Raw genomic sequence first — 13,034 nt, 5'->3', positions numbered from 1 at the left:
CAAGTATTATTGGTAATTAGTGAATTGAATGGATTGTTCTGATTCATATGTCCTTCAGGATGCTAGGATTAGTAGATCTCATCCTCTCCAATTAATTTTTATTCATATGCTGGGAAAGGGAAGCAAGCATTCCTGCTTTTTCAACTCCCAATTGGTTTCTTAACTTTTAGTGAACTAGTCACTGAACTCAGCTTGTTGAATAAACTGAAATAAAGAAAATATTCTCTCTGCAGCTGCTGTTGTGAAAAGTCAGTTTTTCATTTCAACTAACTTTGTTTCTAGGTACTTATATAGTGGCTTCCACCAGTTCAATAGTTTGACTTTCTTTAAAATTTGGCAGCACACATGTGTTGCTTAATATTTTTTGTATTTAATTTAAATAACTTGAATAGATTATAATAACTTTAGGCCTTAGCTTAGGTTGTCAATTTCCAATTGAATTTTAATTAAATTGTATTATGTTAGCACCCAAACGTCCCAATGGGGACCCATTGTGCTGGGCGCTACACAAACATACAAGAGACAATTCCTGCCCTGAAGGGCTAGTCTTCACCCATCACCTCCTTCCTCCAGATGTAGTTTAGTGCATGGTTTCTAGCACAGTACTGATAAAATAATTATCAAAATTTACAGGACAGGAGAGAAGATGGGTTTGCTCTTCCCTCTGTTGATGAACTGGAATTTCACTGCTGACGTTTATCTCGGACTTAGTTAAAAATGGAATAAAACTCTGTAAGAGTAATAATGGGATCTCACCTTGTAATCACCCAATAAACATTTAGCTAGTTCATGTAGATACAGGAACTGATCAAGACATAGGCACTATGGGTATCTCTACACTGCAATTAAACAGGCACGGCTGGCCCATATCACCCGACTCAGGCTCATGTTTAATTGTGGTGTAGACATTCAGGCTCAGGCCCCCAATTAAACAGCTCCTTAGCCCAAGCCACACGAGCCCGTCAGCTTACATAGGCCAGCCATAGGTTTTTAACTGCAGTGTAGACATATCCTATGGGGCCAATCCAATGCCAACCGAAGTCAATGGCAGTCTTCCCACTGGGTCAGTGGGTGTTGGATCAGACCTCAGAGGCACAAGCCTAGTGTCTCAGCTCAAGAGTTATGTGATGACATCAACTGATGATCTGACTTTATATTTCTAAAAGCCTGAAAACGTGACCCAAGTGATATCAGTGCCTGAGTCTGTAGACAGCCTTTAACTATAGTTCTGCTCTCAAATGGGAGAACTGCCCCATGCATTTTAATGGGTTATTAATTCAGCATTCTGCTGTTCTGGGGGCCTCTGACAACACTCACCCAGAGGGATAGTATGCGTGGGTAGCCCTTGCTGCCATCACCCTATAATGTTTTTTCTGGGGTGGTAACCTGCCCAAACAAACATGTTTGTTGGACCCCACCAGCGTAGTAGATGCCTTTTCCGTGGGTGAGCCATGGCAGTGTGGCAGGGCACACTGAAACCCATGAAGCGTGTGTCTAGCGCTGGAATTATTTGGTGCAGCCCTGTTTTGGATAGCCTCATTAGAATTATGTGCTTTCCCTCACCCCCATTTTTGTGGCCCTCAATATATTGCCTTTATCTTTGAAGCTGTGTATCTGGCCAGATGTGTCTAGCTCAGTAGTAAAGGAGAACTAACGTCAAAAGTTCTCCAGTGCTATAAAAAATTGGAGGAAGTACACCACTGTAGATTCTTGCCACTTGTGTGTGGCATTAGAGGCTACCTAGAGAGGCATGGCCCACAACCACAAGCTACAGCATACATGGGAAACTTTGGCCCAAACTGTGTGGTCCTTATAACATCAGTGAAGACTACCTACTCTTCCACTAACCTCTCAGGTCCCCTCACCGCTTTCCTGTGCAAGGTAGGGACCTTTTACCGGAGACCTCATCCTTGAAGGATGGTGAAGCCCTAGCCTGCAGATGGTTGAACTGCCCTGAAAATATATATTTGACAAAATGTGTAGTTGCCATGAAGGGACTGTGGATCATGCTGCACAGCTTCACTCTGCTCCTCAGGGCCTCTGTTCTTTGCTTTTGCTACCCTCTGCACCACACTGCAAAGGAGAGCACAGTACAAATCCCTCTCTACTGACAGCCTGCTAGGGCACAGCTGCCCAGGGAAGAGCTAAAACATAAATGGAAAAAAAAGCTGTTTATGTCTAATACACAGGAAAAATAGTTCAAGAACAGTTTATCTTTGTAAAAGTTCAACCCCATACCACTGCCAAAGTCAGCAAGACCAAGGATGACCTGTTAAGGAAGTATTAGCTGTGGAAGTTAAATATGCCCCAGACATTTTAGCTTAGTACTTTACCAAGTCTTTCCAAGATTTTAACAAACAAACAAAAAAACCTTGTATAAAGAAAAGGAGGACTTGTGGCACCTTAGAGACTAACCAATTTATTTGAGCATAAGCTTTCATGAGCTACAGCTCACTTCATCGGATGCATTCAGTGGAAAATACAGTGGCGAGATTTATATACACAGAGAACATGAAACAATGGGTGTTACCATACACACTGTAACGAGAGTGATCAGGTAAGGTGAGCTATTACCAGCAGGAGAGTGGTGGGGGGGAGAGGAGGGAAGAAAATAACAGAAGCCACTAGCCATCACCTTCAGCCCCCAACTAAAACCTCTCCAACGCATCATCGAGGATCTACAACCGATCCTGAAGGATGACCCATCACTCTCACAGATCTTGGGAGACAGGCCAGTCCTTGCTTACAGACAGCCCCCCAACCTGAAGCAAATACTCACCAGCAACCACACACCACACAACAGAACCACGAACCCAGGAACCTATCCTTGCAACAAAGCCCGTAGCCAACTGTGTGTCCACATATCTATTCAGGGGACACCATTATAGGACCTAATCACATCAGCCATACTATCAGAGGCTCGTTCACCTGCACATCTACCTGCACATCTGTGATATATGCCATCATGTGCCGGCAATGCCCCTCTGCCATGTACATTGGCCAAACTGGACAGTCTCTACGTAAAAGAATAAATGGACACAAATCAGATGTCAAGAATTATAACATTCATAAACCAGTCGGAGAACACTTCAATCTCTCTGGTCACTCGATTACAGACCTAAAAGTGGCAATTCTTCAACAAAAAAACTTCAGAAACAGACTCCAACGAGAGACTGCTGAATTGGAATTAATTTGCAAACTGGATACAATTAACTTAGGCTTGAATAAAGACTGGGAGTGGATGGGTCATTACACAAAGTAAAACTATTTCCCCATGTTTATTCCCCCCCACTCCCCCGTTGTTCCTCAGACGTTCTTGTCAACTGCTGGAAATGGCCCACCTTGATCATCACAACAAAAGGTTCCCCCGCCCCCGCCCCCCCATCCCGGCTCTCCTGCTGGTAATAGCTCATCTTACCTGATCACTCTCGTTACAGTGTGTATGGTAACACCCATTGTTTCATGTTCTCTGTGTATATAAATCTCCCCACTGTATTTTCCACTGAATGCATCCAATGAAGTAAGCTGTAGCTCATGAAAGCTTATGCTCAAATAAATTGGTTAGTCTCTAAGCCCTGGTCTACACTAGGACTTTAGGTCGAATTTAGCAGCATTAAATCGATGTAAACCTGCACCCGTCCACACGATGAAACCCTTTATTTCGACTTAAAGGGCTCTTAAAATCGATTTCCTTACTCCACCCCTGACAAGTGGATTAGCGCTTAAATCAGCCTTGCCGGGTCGAATTTGGGGTACTGTGGACACAATTCGACAGTATTGGCCTCCGGGAGCTATCCCAGAGTGCTCCCTTGTGACTGCTCTGGACAGCACTCTCAACTCAGATGCGCTGGCCAGGTAGACAGGAAAAGAACCGCGAACTTTTGAATCTCATTTCCTGTTTGGCCAGCATGGCAAGCTGCAAGTAACCATGCAGAGCTCATCAGCAGAGGTGACCATGATGGAGTCCCAGAATCGCAAAAGAGCTCCAGCATGGACTGAATGGGAGTTACGGGATCTGATCGCTGTATGGGGAGAGGAATCCGTGCTATCAGAACTCTGTTCCAGTTTTTGAAATGCCAAAACCTTTGTCAAAATCTCCCAGGGCATGAAGGACAGAGGCCATAACAGGGATCCGAAGCAGTCCCGCGTGAAACTTAAGGAGCTGGGGCAAACCTACCAGAAAACCAGAGTGGCGAATGGCCGCTCCGGGTCAGAGCCCCAAACATGCCACTTCTATGATGAGCTGCATGCCATTTTAGGGGGTTCAGCCACCACTACCCCAGCCGTGTTGTTTGACTCCTTCGATGGAGGCAACACGGAAGCAGGTTTTGAGGACGAAGAAGATGATGATGATGAGGTTGTAGATAGCTCACAGCAAGCAAGCGGAGAAACCGGTTTTCCCGACAGCCAGGAACTGTTTCTCACCCTGGACCTGGAGCCAGTACCCCCCGAACCCACCCAAGGCTGCCTCCTGGACCCGGCCGGCGGAGAAGGGACCTCTGGTGAGCGTACCTTTTAAAATACTATACATGGTTTAAAAGCAAGCATGTGAAAGGATTAATTTGCCCTGGCATTCGCGGCTCTCCTGGATATACTCCCAAAGCCTTTGCAAAAGGTTTCTGGGGAGGGCAGCCTTATTGCGTCCTTCATGGTAGGACACTTTACCACTCCAGGCCAGTAACACGTCCTCGGGAATCATTGTACAACAAGGCATTGCAGTGTATGTTTGCTGGTGTTCAAACAACATCGGTTCTTTATCTCTCTGTGTTATCCTCAGGAGAGTGAGATATCATTCATGGTCACCTGGTTGAAATAGGGTGCTTTTCTTCAGGGGACACTCAGAGGTGCCCGTTCCTGCTGGGCTGTTTGCCCGTGGCTGAATAGAAATGTTCCCCGCTGTTAGCCACGGGGAGGGGGGAGGGTTGAGGGGGTAGCCACGCGGTGGGGGGAGGCAAAATGCGACCTTGTAACAAAAGCACCTGTGCTATGTATGTAATGTTAACAGCAAGGTTTACCCTGAAAGAGTGTAGCCACTGTTTTATAAAATGTGTCTCTTTAAATACCGCTGTCCCTTTTTTTTCCTCCACCAGCTGCATGTGTTTCAATGATCACAGGATCTTCTCCTTCCCAGAGGCTAGTGAAGATTAGAAAGAAAAAAAAACGCACTGGTGATGAAATGTTCTCTGAGCTCATGCTGTCCCCCCACACTGACAGAGCACAGATTAATGCGTGGAGGCAAATAATGTCAGACTGCAGGAAAGCACAAAATGACCGGGAGGAGAGGTGGCGGGCTGAAGAGAGGGCTGAAGCTCAAATGTGGCGGCAGCATGATGAGAGGAGGCAGGATTCAATGCTGAGGCTGCTGGAGGATCAAACCAGTATGCTCCAGTGTATGGTTGAGCTGCAGCAAAGGCAGCTGGAGCACAGACTGCCACTACAGCCCCTGTGTAACCAACCGCCCTCCTCCCCAAGTTCCATAGCCTCCACACCCAGACGCCCAAGAAAGCGGTGCGGGGGCCTCCGGCCAACCAGCCACTCCACCACAGAGGATTGCCCAAAAAACAGAAGGCTGGCATTCAATAAATTTTAAAGTTGTAAACTTTTAAAGTGCTGCGTGGCATTTTCCTTCCCTCCTCCACCACCCCTCCTGGGCTACCTTGGTAGTCATCCCCCTATTTGTGCGATGAATGAATAAAGAATGCATGAATGTGAAGCAACAATGACTTTATTGCCTCTGCAAGCAATGATTAAAGGGAGGAGGGGAGGGTGGTTAGCTTGCAGGGAAGTAGAGTGAACCAAGGGGCGGGGGGTTTCATCAAGGAGAAACAAAGAGAACTTTCACACCGTAGCCTGGCCAGTCATGAAACTGGTTTTCAAAGCTTCTCTGATGCGTACCGCGCCCTCCTGTGCTCTTCTAACCGCCCTGGTGTCTGGCTGCGCGTAACCAGCAGCCAGGCGATTTGCCTCAACCTCCCACCCCGCCATAAACGTCTCCCCCTTACTCTCACAGATATTGTGGAGCACACAGCAAGCAGTAATAGCAGTGGGAATATTGGTTTCGCTGAGGTCTAAGTGAGTCAGTAAACTGCGCCAGCGCGCCTTTAAACATCCAAATGCACATTCTACCGCCATTCTGCACTTGCTCAGCCTGTAGTTGAACAGCTCCTGACTACTGTCCAGGCTGCCTGTGTACGGCTTCATGAGCCATGGCATTAAGGGGTAGGCTGGGTCCCCAAGGATAACTATAGGCATTTCAACGTCCCCAACAGTTATTTTCTGGTCTGGGAATAAAGTCCCTTCCTGCAGCTTTTGAAACAGACCAGAGTTCCTGAAGATGCGAGCGTCATGTACCTTTCCCGACCATCCCACGTTGATGTTGGTGAAACGTCCCTTGTGATCCACCAGGGCTTGCAGCACTATTGAAAAGTACCCCTTGCGGTTTATGTACTCGCCGGCTTGGTGCTCCGGTGCCAAGATAGGGATATGGGTTCCGTCTATGGCCCCACCACAGTTAGGGAATCCCATTGCACCAAAGCCATCCACTATGACCTGCACATTTCCCAGAGTCACTACCCTTGATATCAGCAGATCTTTGATTGCGTGGGCTACTTGCATCACAGCAGCCCCCACAGTAGATTTGCCCACTCCAAATTGATTCCCAACTGACTGGTAGCTGTCTGGCGTTGCAAGCTTCCACAGGGCTATCGCCACTCGCTTCTCAACTGTGAGGGCTGCTCTCATCTTGGTATTCATGCGTGTCAGGGCAGGGGAAAGCAAGTCACAAAGTTCCATGAAAGTGCCCTTACGCATGCGAAAGTTTCGCAGCCACTGGGAATCGTCCCAGACCTGCAACACTATGCGGTCCCACCAGTCTGTGCTTGTTTCCCGAGCCCAGAATCGGCGTTCCACAGCATGAACCTGCCCCATTAGCACCATGATGCATGCATTGGCAGGGCCCATGCTTTCAGAGAAATCTGTGTCCATGTCCTGATCACTCACGTGACCGCGCTGACGTCGCCTCCTCGCCCGGTATCGCTTTGCCAGGTTCTGGTGCTGCATATACTACTGGATAATGTAATGTGCTCCTAATTGCCAAAGTGAGCTGAGCGGTCTCCATGCTTGCCTTGGTATGGCGTCCGCACAGAAAAAAGGCGCGGAACGATTGTCTGCCATTGCTCTGATGGAGGGACAGGCGACTGACGACATGGCTTACAGGGTTGGCTTCAGGGAGCTAAAATCAACAAAGGGGGTGGCTTTACATCAAGGAGTATTTCAGGCAGGACTTCACGGAGGGTTCCAATAAGAAATGGTGCACCTAAGTAACTGTTCTTATTGGAACAAGCAGGTTGGTCTGGCCTCTGATTGATACATGGCTAGATTTACCTTGCTGCACCTTCTCTGTGAGTGACTGCAGTGTGACCTAGAGGAAGGAGTCCCCTAGATGGGGGAGGGGGGGAAAGCAAATGAGTACAAAACAAATCTGGTCTATTTCTTGTTTTGATCCACTCCATCTATCTTTTACATCTTTGGCTGGCAGCAGACGGTGCAGAAGGACTGCAAGCCATCCACATCTCATGGCCGCTTGGCAGAAGATGGTACAATAGGACAGCTAGCCATCCTCATCTCTTGCCTGTCCGGCAGAAGATGGTACAATAGGACTGCTAGCAATCCATATCGCCTGCCTGCTCACCATAAGATGGTTCAATAGGACTGACTGCAGGACTAAAGAGAATGACCTGGTCAAGTAATTTCTAATGTAGTCCCTGCACCCATGTCTGCCCAGGCACTCCTGGCCGACGTGGCCAGGAGCACCTCGGACATGACGATGACGGCTACCAGTCCTATTATACCGTCTGCGGCTACAAGGCAATGGGTTGCTGCTGCTGTGTAGCAATGCAGTACCACGTCTGCCAGCACCCAGGAGACATAGGGTGACGGTTACCTGAGCGGGCTCCATGCTTGCCGTGGTATGGCGTCTGCACAGGTAACTCAAGAAAAAAGGCGCGAAACGATTGTCTGCTGCTGCTTTCACGGAGGGAGGGAGGGAACGGGGGCCTGACGATATGTACCCAGAACCACCCGCGACAATGTTTTAGCCCCATCAGGCATTGGGATCTCAAACCAGAATTCCAATGGGCAGTGGAGACTGCGGGAACTGTGGGATAGCTACCCACAGTGCAACACTCTGGAAGTCGACGCTTGCCTCGGCACTGTGGAAGCACTCCGCCGAGTTAATGCACTTAATGCACTTAGAGCATTTTCTGTGGGGACACACACACTCAAATATATAAAACCGATTTCTACAAAACAGACTTCTATAAATTCAACCTAATTTCGTAGTGTAGACATACCCTAAGGTGCCACAAGTCCTCCTTTTCTTTTTGCGGATACAGACTAACACGGCTGCTACTCTGAAACCTTGTATAATTTGCTTATTTGGGGGCCATTCTCAATCTTCCTTTTAAATATTCTGCCCCTTTGGAGATGTAAACCCTACTACCCATTGTTCCGAATTTGAATTGAAGCACTACCCAGTGCCAGTTATTTTTTTTCAAATGTTATTAAAATTGAAAATTTCAAAACACTTGGAATGAAACCATAAATATTTACAAAATCTAAAGTTAATTATAAATCAATAAAGCTACAGGGATTTTACAAGTATTAACACTTATACCAGAAAAGAACTAGACCTCGGGCATATAAACAGTATAAGTACATTTATTACAGCTTTAAGAAAAAAAACAACTCTTGTTTCTAGCGAGAAAGAATTCCACGCATTGCTTTATTGCTAACCTTTCAACAGGATCCCTCAGCATGACGATAAGTTTGGCATGGGGCTGGAAAGCATGGATGAAATCCTGGATTAAAAATGGAGGCTCTCCATCAGTACTGTTGTCATAGAAGAAAACCCAGGCATTGTTATCCCACATTGTAGAAGCACTGGCCTCTCCTAGAAATGAAAAGTATTTACAATGAGTATCTTTGACTAATTTTTTTTCTTTACATTGGCACAAAAGATATAGATCCTGATCCTCAGCTGGTGTAAATCAGCCTGGCTCCATTGACTTTGATGGACTTACGCTGATTTACACTGGCTGAAGATCTGGCCCATCTTTCTGCAAAATCAGGAAGCTCTTACTGTTTAAATGTAGTTATAGTTAAAGACACTTACATAATTACACAAATTATCACTATCATTACGCTGTACTTCTGAAAATGGTTGATGAATATGCCAATATATTTAACTTTAAAAGGGTGTGATCAATTATATAATGCACAAAATTTGTACTCTAGTGTTACTATAACTATTTCCTACTGTCCAGACAGGAAGAACTTATATCCATCAAGATTTTCAATTCCACCTTATCTTGAAGGTACTTTCTAAGAGTTACTTTTAACACTTCCCTAATTGCAGGGAACTAAGCCCTAAGTGAATGACATCATTTGTAATTGGCCAGCCAGATAAAAATGTAAAGAACCAGACCAGACCAATCAGCGTTGCTGAGAGATCCACAGGCAATGTGGGAATAAAAGCATCAGTCAGCTTTGCTGTTACAGTGTATTGAATCTTTCCTTCTCCTCGGTTATTATTGGAGCTTTATTGTACACCATAAGAGATACTGTACAATAGCATCATGTCCCATAGTCTCAAGTACAGATATGCACTTAAAAGGAAGACAAAAACTGATTTCACAATGAATAATAAAATACAGTTAAAGACCAGATTCTGATGTCTTTAGGTCAAGAAAAAACCTTACTCTGAAAGCAGTGTCATTTATTTTAATAGGACTACTCCTGGAGTAGGTTGCTACTCAGTAACTACTCAACTGAGTAAAGGATATCAGAATCTAGCCAATAGTGCGACATACTACATCTGTCTTTTAAAACTGTACTGTCTCCTTCTGCTGAGTAACACTAAAATTTATGAGACAAAATTTGCTTCAACAAAATGTACGCTTTAGCCTTTTTCAAGCTCTCTCTTTTTGCCAGTGTGAGAGGCACTAATTTCTGTTAATGAGTTTTTGAACCAAAAGGGATGAGGAAAAAAAAAACACCTTGTAACTGATAGTTCTGTGATTTAATCATGTACAAGTACATATATGCAAATATATTCTTATTGTAAGGAATTTTCCTTTTCTCTTTCTTTGCCTCCTCTTTTTCTTTGTATTTGAATCCTCATTTTGGAAAAGTCCAATCAAGTTTTTAAATTTAAAATAAAAATTGCCAAAGCCTTTATACTAAATAAGCATTTATCACTTCCTTTAGGCTCCACTTTTACTTAATGTACTTCCCTAAAAGAGCCTGGAAGTCATTAGAGACCAGAATTATTTACTGATATTCTCATTCCCATTGTTTTGACAGGAGATACTGGGGCTCTACAGTCTAAGACTGGAAGTCCAGAAGATCTTTGATTTCTAATTCCAAATCAATTATAAACACTATTACATGACCTTGAGCAGATTATCTGACATGTTAGTTCAGTAGCGGTCAGTTCAGCTCAAAAGCTGGGTAAAGTGGAACCGCAAAAGACTAAATGCAGCATTGGAGCAAAATCCCCCCACCAAACCAGGAGTGAGAGTCTGTATTTGTATTAGCAGTGTAACAAACAAGGTCCAGTGCTGTAAATATGTGTGAAGGCATATGTGGAATATAAATCTTGCATGGACTGAATAAGAGCAATGCATTTAGATATATGAGTACTCTGACAATTCAGATTGGCACAGCTTCACTGAAGTCTATGAATTACACCGATTTTAAGACAGAGAATTTGCCCCACAGCTCCAGCCAATTTAAGAGCTCTGTTAGGCCCCAGATGCATTGGAACCAATGTTGTCCTGCTGTGTGGGAAGAGGGTAGGAAGTGAGGAATCCAGACAGACAGTGGGCTCCATCCATCCTATTGCACAGAGGTGTTTGAGGGGCCAAGCAGCTGTCCAGGGCATGGGTGCAGGCACAAGCATGAGTCCATATATTCATGAATCTACCCACCAAGGAAGCAGTGAGCAGCAGCTACAGAGGCTACAGTAACTGTGCCAGAAAGCCTCTGAAAATAATCAGCAGCCTCTCATCCATCTAGCCAGCCAGCTATCTCACAGACATAAGCGTGGTGTCTGAACAATTAAAATATTCTTTCTCGCCTTCACTCATTTGGAACTCTTCTGCACAACAACCCACATAGGACCAGATTCTGCCATCCTTACCTAAAGGATAAGAATAGTGGAGTCTAGTCCTTACTTTGCATGTGGATTTGGCCCACATGTTTACTTTTGTATACATGCTCTCAGTTTACTCATTCAGGGGAGTGAACTTTAAGCTAAAGATGCTGTTTTTTGTGCGGTTAATTCAATATAGCTTGTGTTCGGAACCAAAACAGGATGACTGTGAGGAACTAAAAGGAAAAAGAAATTAATTCCTACTCATTTGACAGTGTCTCTTTACACTGAATACAGATTTAATATCTGTAAAGAGAGTACCCTATTCAACACATGTTGAATTAATCACTGTTATATCCACTGCATTTATTTATCAAATTATCATAGCACAATCAAATATATACTAATTTTTCCTATGGACTTAAAGCACATACTGTATGATTAAACTGCCTACTTTCATTAAAGAATAAATTTACACTGTCCTTATCTTGAGATTAATGGAATAAAATCATGTCATGTTTTCATAAAACATTCTTGTGAATTTATCAGATTAATGATTGTAAATAAAAAAGTCCTGCTTAGAATGCCTGAAGCTAGAATAACAGTGTACTCTATAGGTCTTCTAAAGATCTACTGTTTTATTTGAGAAAATATATTACCCAATAAAGGTATGACTCAAAGATGGTTAGAATTTGAAAATACTGTTACATGACGAAGTTAAAGGAATGTTTATAGTTTTAATTAAATTTCCCTTTTTAATAATCTGAAGTTTAACAATGCAGCATTCTAAGGAAACCTGATTTTCATACATCATGTAGACTGTCTCTAGACTAGACTTTTTTTACTGAGGTCATAAAAAACTGATTTAATGAGCATAATAATTCAGAACTTTTCCTGCAAACTTAATAAGGGCCAAAGTAACCTTAGCGATAAGGGAAACTGAGACTACAGAAAAAACATGAACTTTAGAAAAAGCTGTAACAAGAGGTAAAAGTACTTAAAAATGTACGCTGCTAATTTAAATAAGTGAACTGAGTTTATCTAAGTGTTCAATACTGTGAAAGTATTGTAGACTGTAATATAAAAAGCAGGACTATCTGCAGATGTCCCTGATGGCAGAACTTCACAGGACCCAATACTGCAGTCTTGCCAGGCACAGCACATCCATTTAGGTAAATGAAAGCAACCTGCCTCCAGAGGAAAACAAATAATGCACCTATCTGTAGATGGGGGCCTTAACTGACATGAATGACCCTCTGCTATGATTAACTTACCCCGGACACAAGACACTTTGATTAAGCTTATTTTACCATCACTATAAATGTTACAACTAATATAGTACCACTGACATATTTTCATAAGGAGTATTTGCAGTACCAATGATGATGTGGTTCATCTTGCTGTGCCCTTTTGTTACATCACTCTGTAACACACCCTGAATCTGATGTGCAGCCAAGTCAAACAGATCAAGGTAATCTTCCACTGGGTAGCGATCATGAAATCCATCCCTCAGACGAATTATTCCTAAAAACAAAACCCTAATGAGTAAAAAAAGAAGCTAGAAAATGAAACTCAAAAGCCAGATCCACAGTTGGAGTAAATCAGCAAAACTCCATTGACATCAATAAATCTACAGCATTTTACGCCAGCAGAGAATTAAGCCAAGGACCATAACATTAAGATAAAAAGCCAATTATGAAGTAGTTGTGATTCAAGATACTACAATACTAAGAAATAAATTAATTCTGAGAGGAAATATTTTAAAGTGCTATGTTTTATAGACCCTGAATGAATAGCTTGAACTTTCTTCTAAGTTTAGCTTTTGAAATGAACATAGAGAGCCAGATTCTGCTCATTTACACCAGGGTAACTGGAGTCACTT

At 43.7% G+C, this 13,034-nt stretch overlaps 1 protein-coding gene across 9 annotated transcripts in view; it reads right to left on the bottom strand.

Annotated features, from left to right (window-relative positions):
* CHST15 (carbohydrate sulfotransferase 15) overlaps positions 1-13,034 on the bottom strand; it is a 109,612-nt gene that overhangs the window by 18,375 nt on the left and 78,203 nt on the right. For all 9 annotated transcript variants that reach the window (XM_043551076.1, XM_037904062.2, XM_007053057.4 and 6 more), the window contains 2 exons: positions 12,530-12,676; positions 8,794-8,950 (listed from right to left, as the gene is read on the bottom strand). In XM_043551076.1, coding sequence (XP_043407011.1) covers positions 8,794-8,950; positions 12,530-12,676 — 304 coding nt within the window. The remainder of the gene's footprint in view (positions 1-8,793; positions 8,951-12,529; positions 12,677-13,034) is intronic.

This window comes from Chelonia mydas, chromosome 7 (genome assembly GCF_015237465.2).
Source record: "Chelonia mydas isolate rCheMyd1 chromosome 7, rCheMyd1.pri.v2, whole genome shotgun sequence".
NCBI classification, from domain to species: Eukaryota; Metazoa; Chordata; order Testudines; family Cheloniidae; genus Chelonia; species Chelonia mydas.
This window is presented reverse-complemented; position numbering and strand designations above follow the sequence as displayed.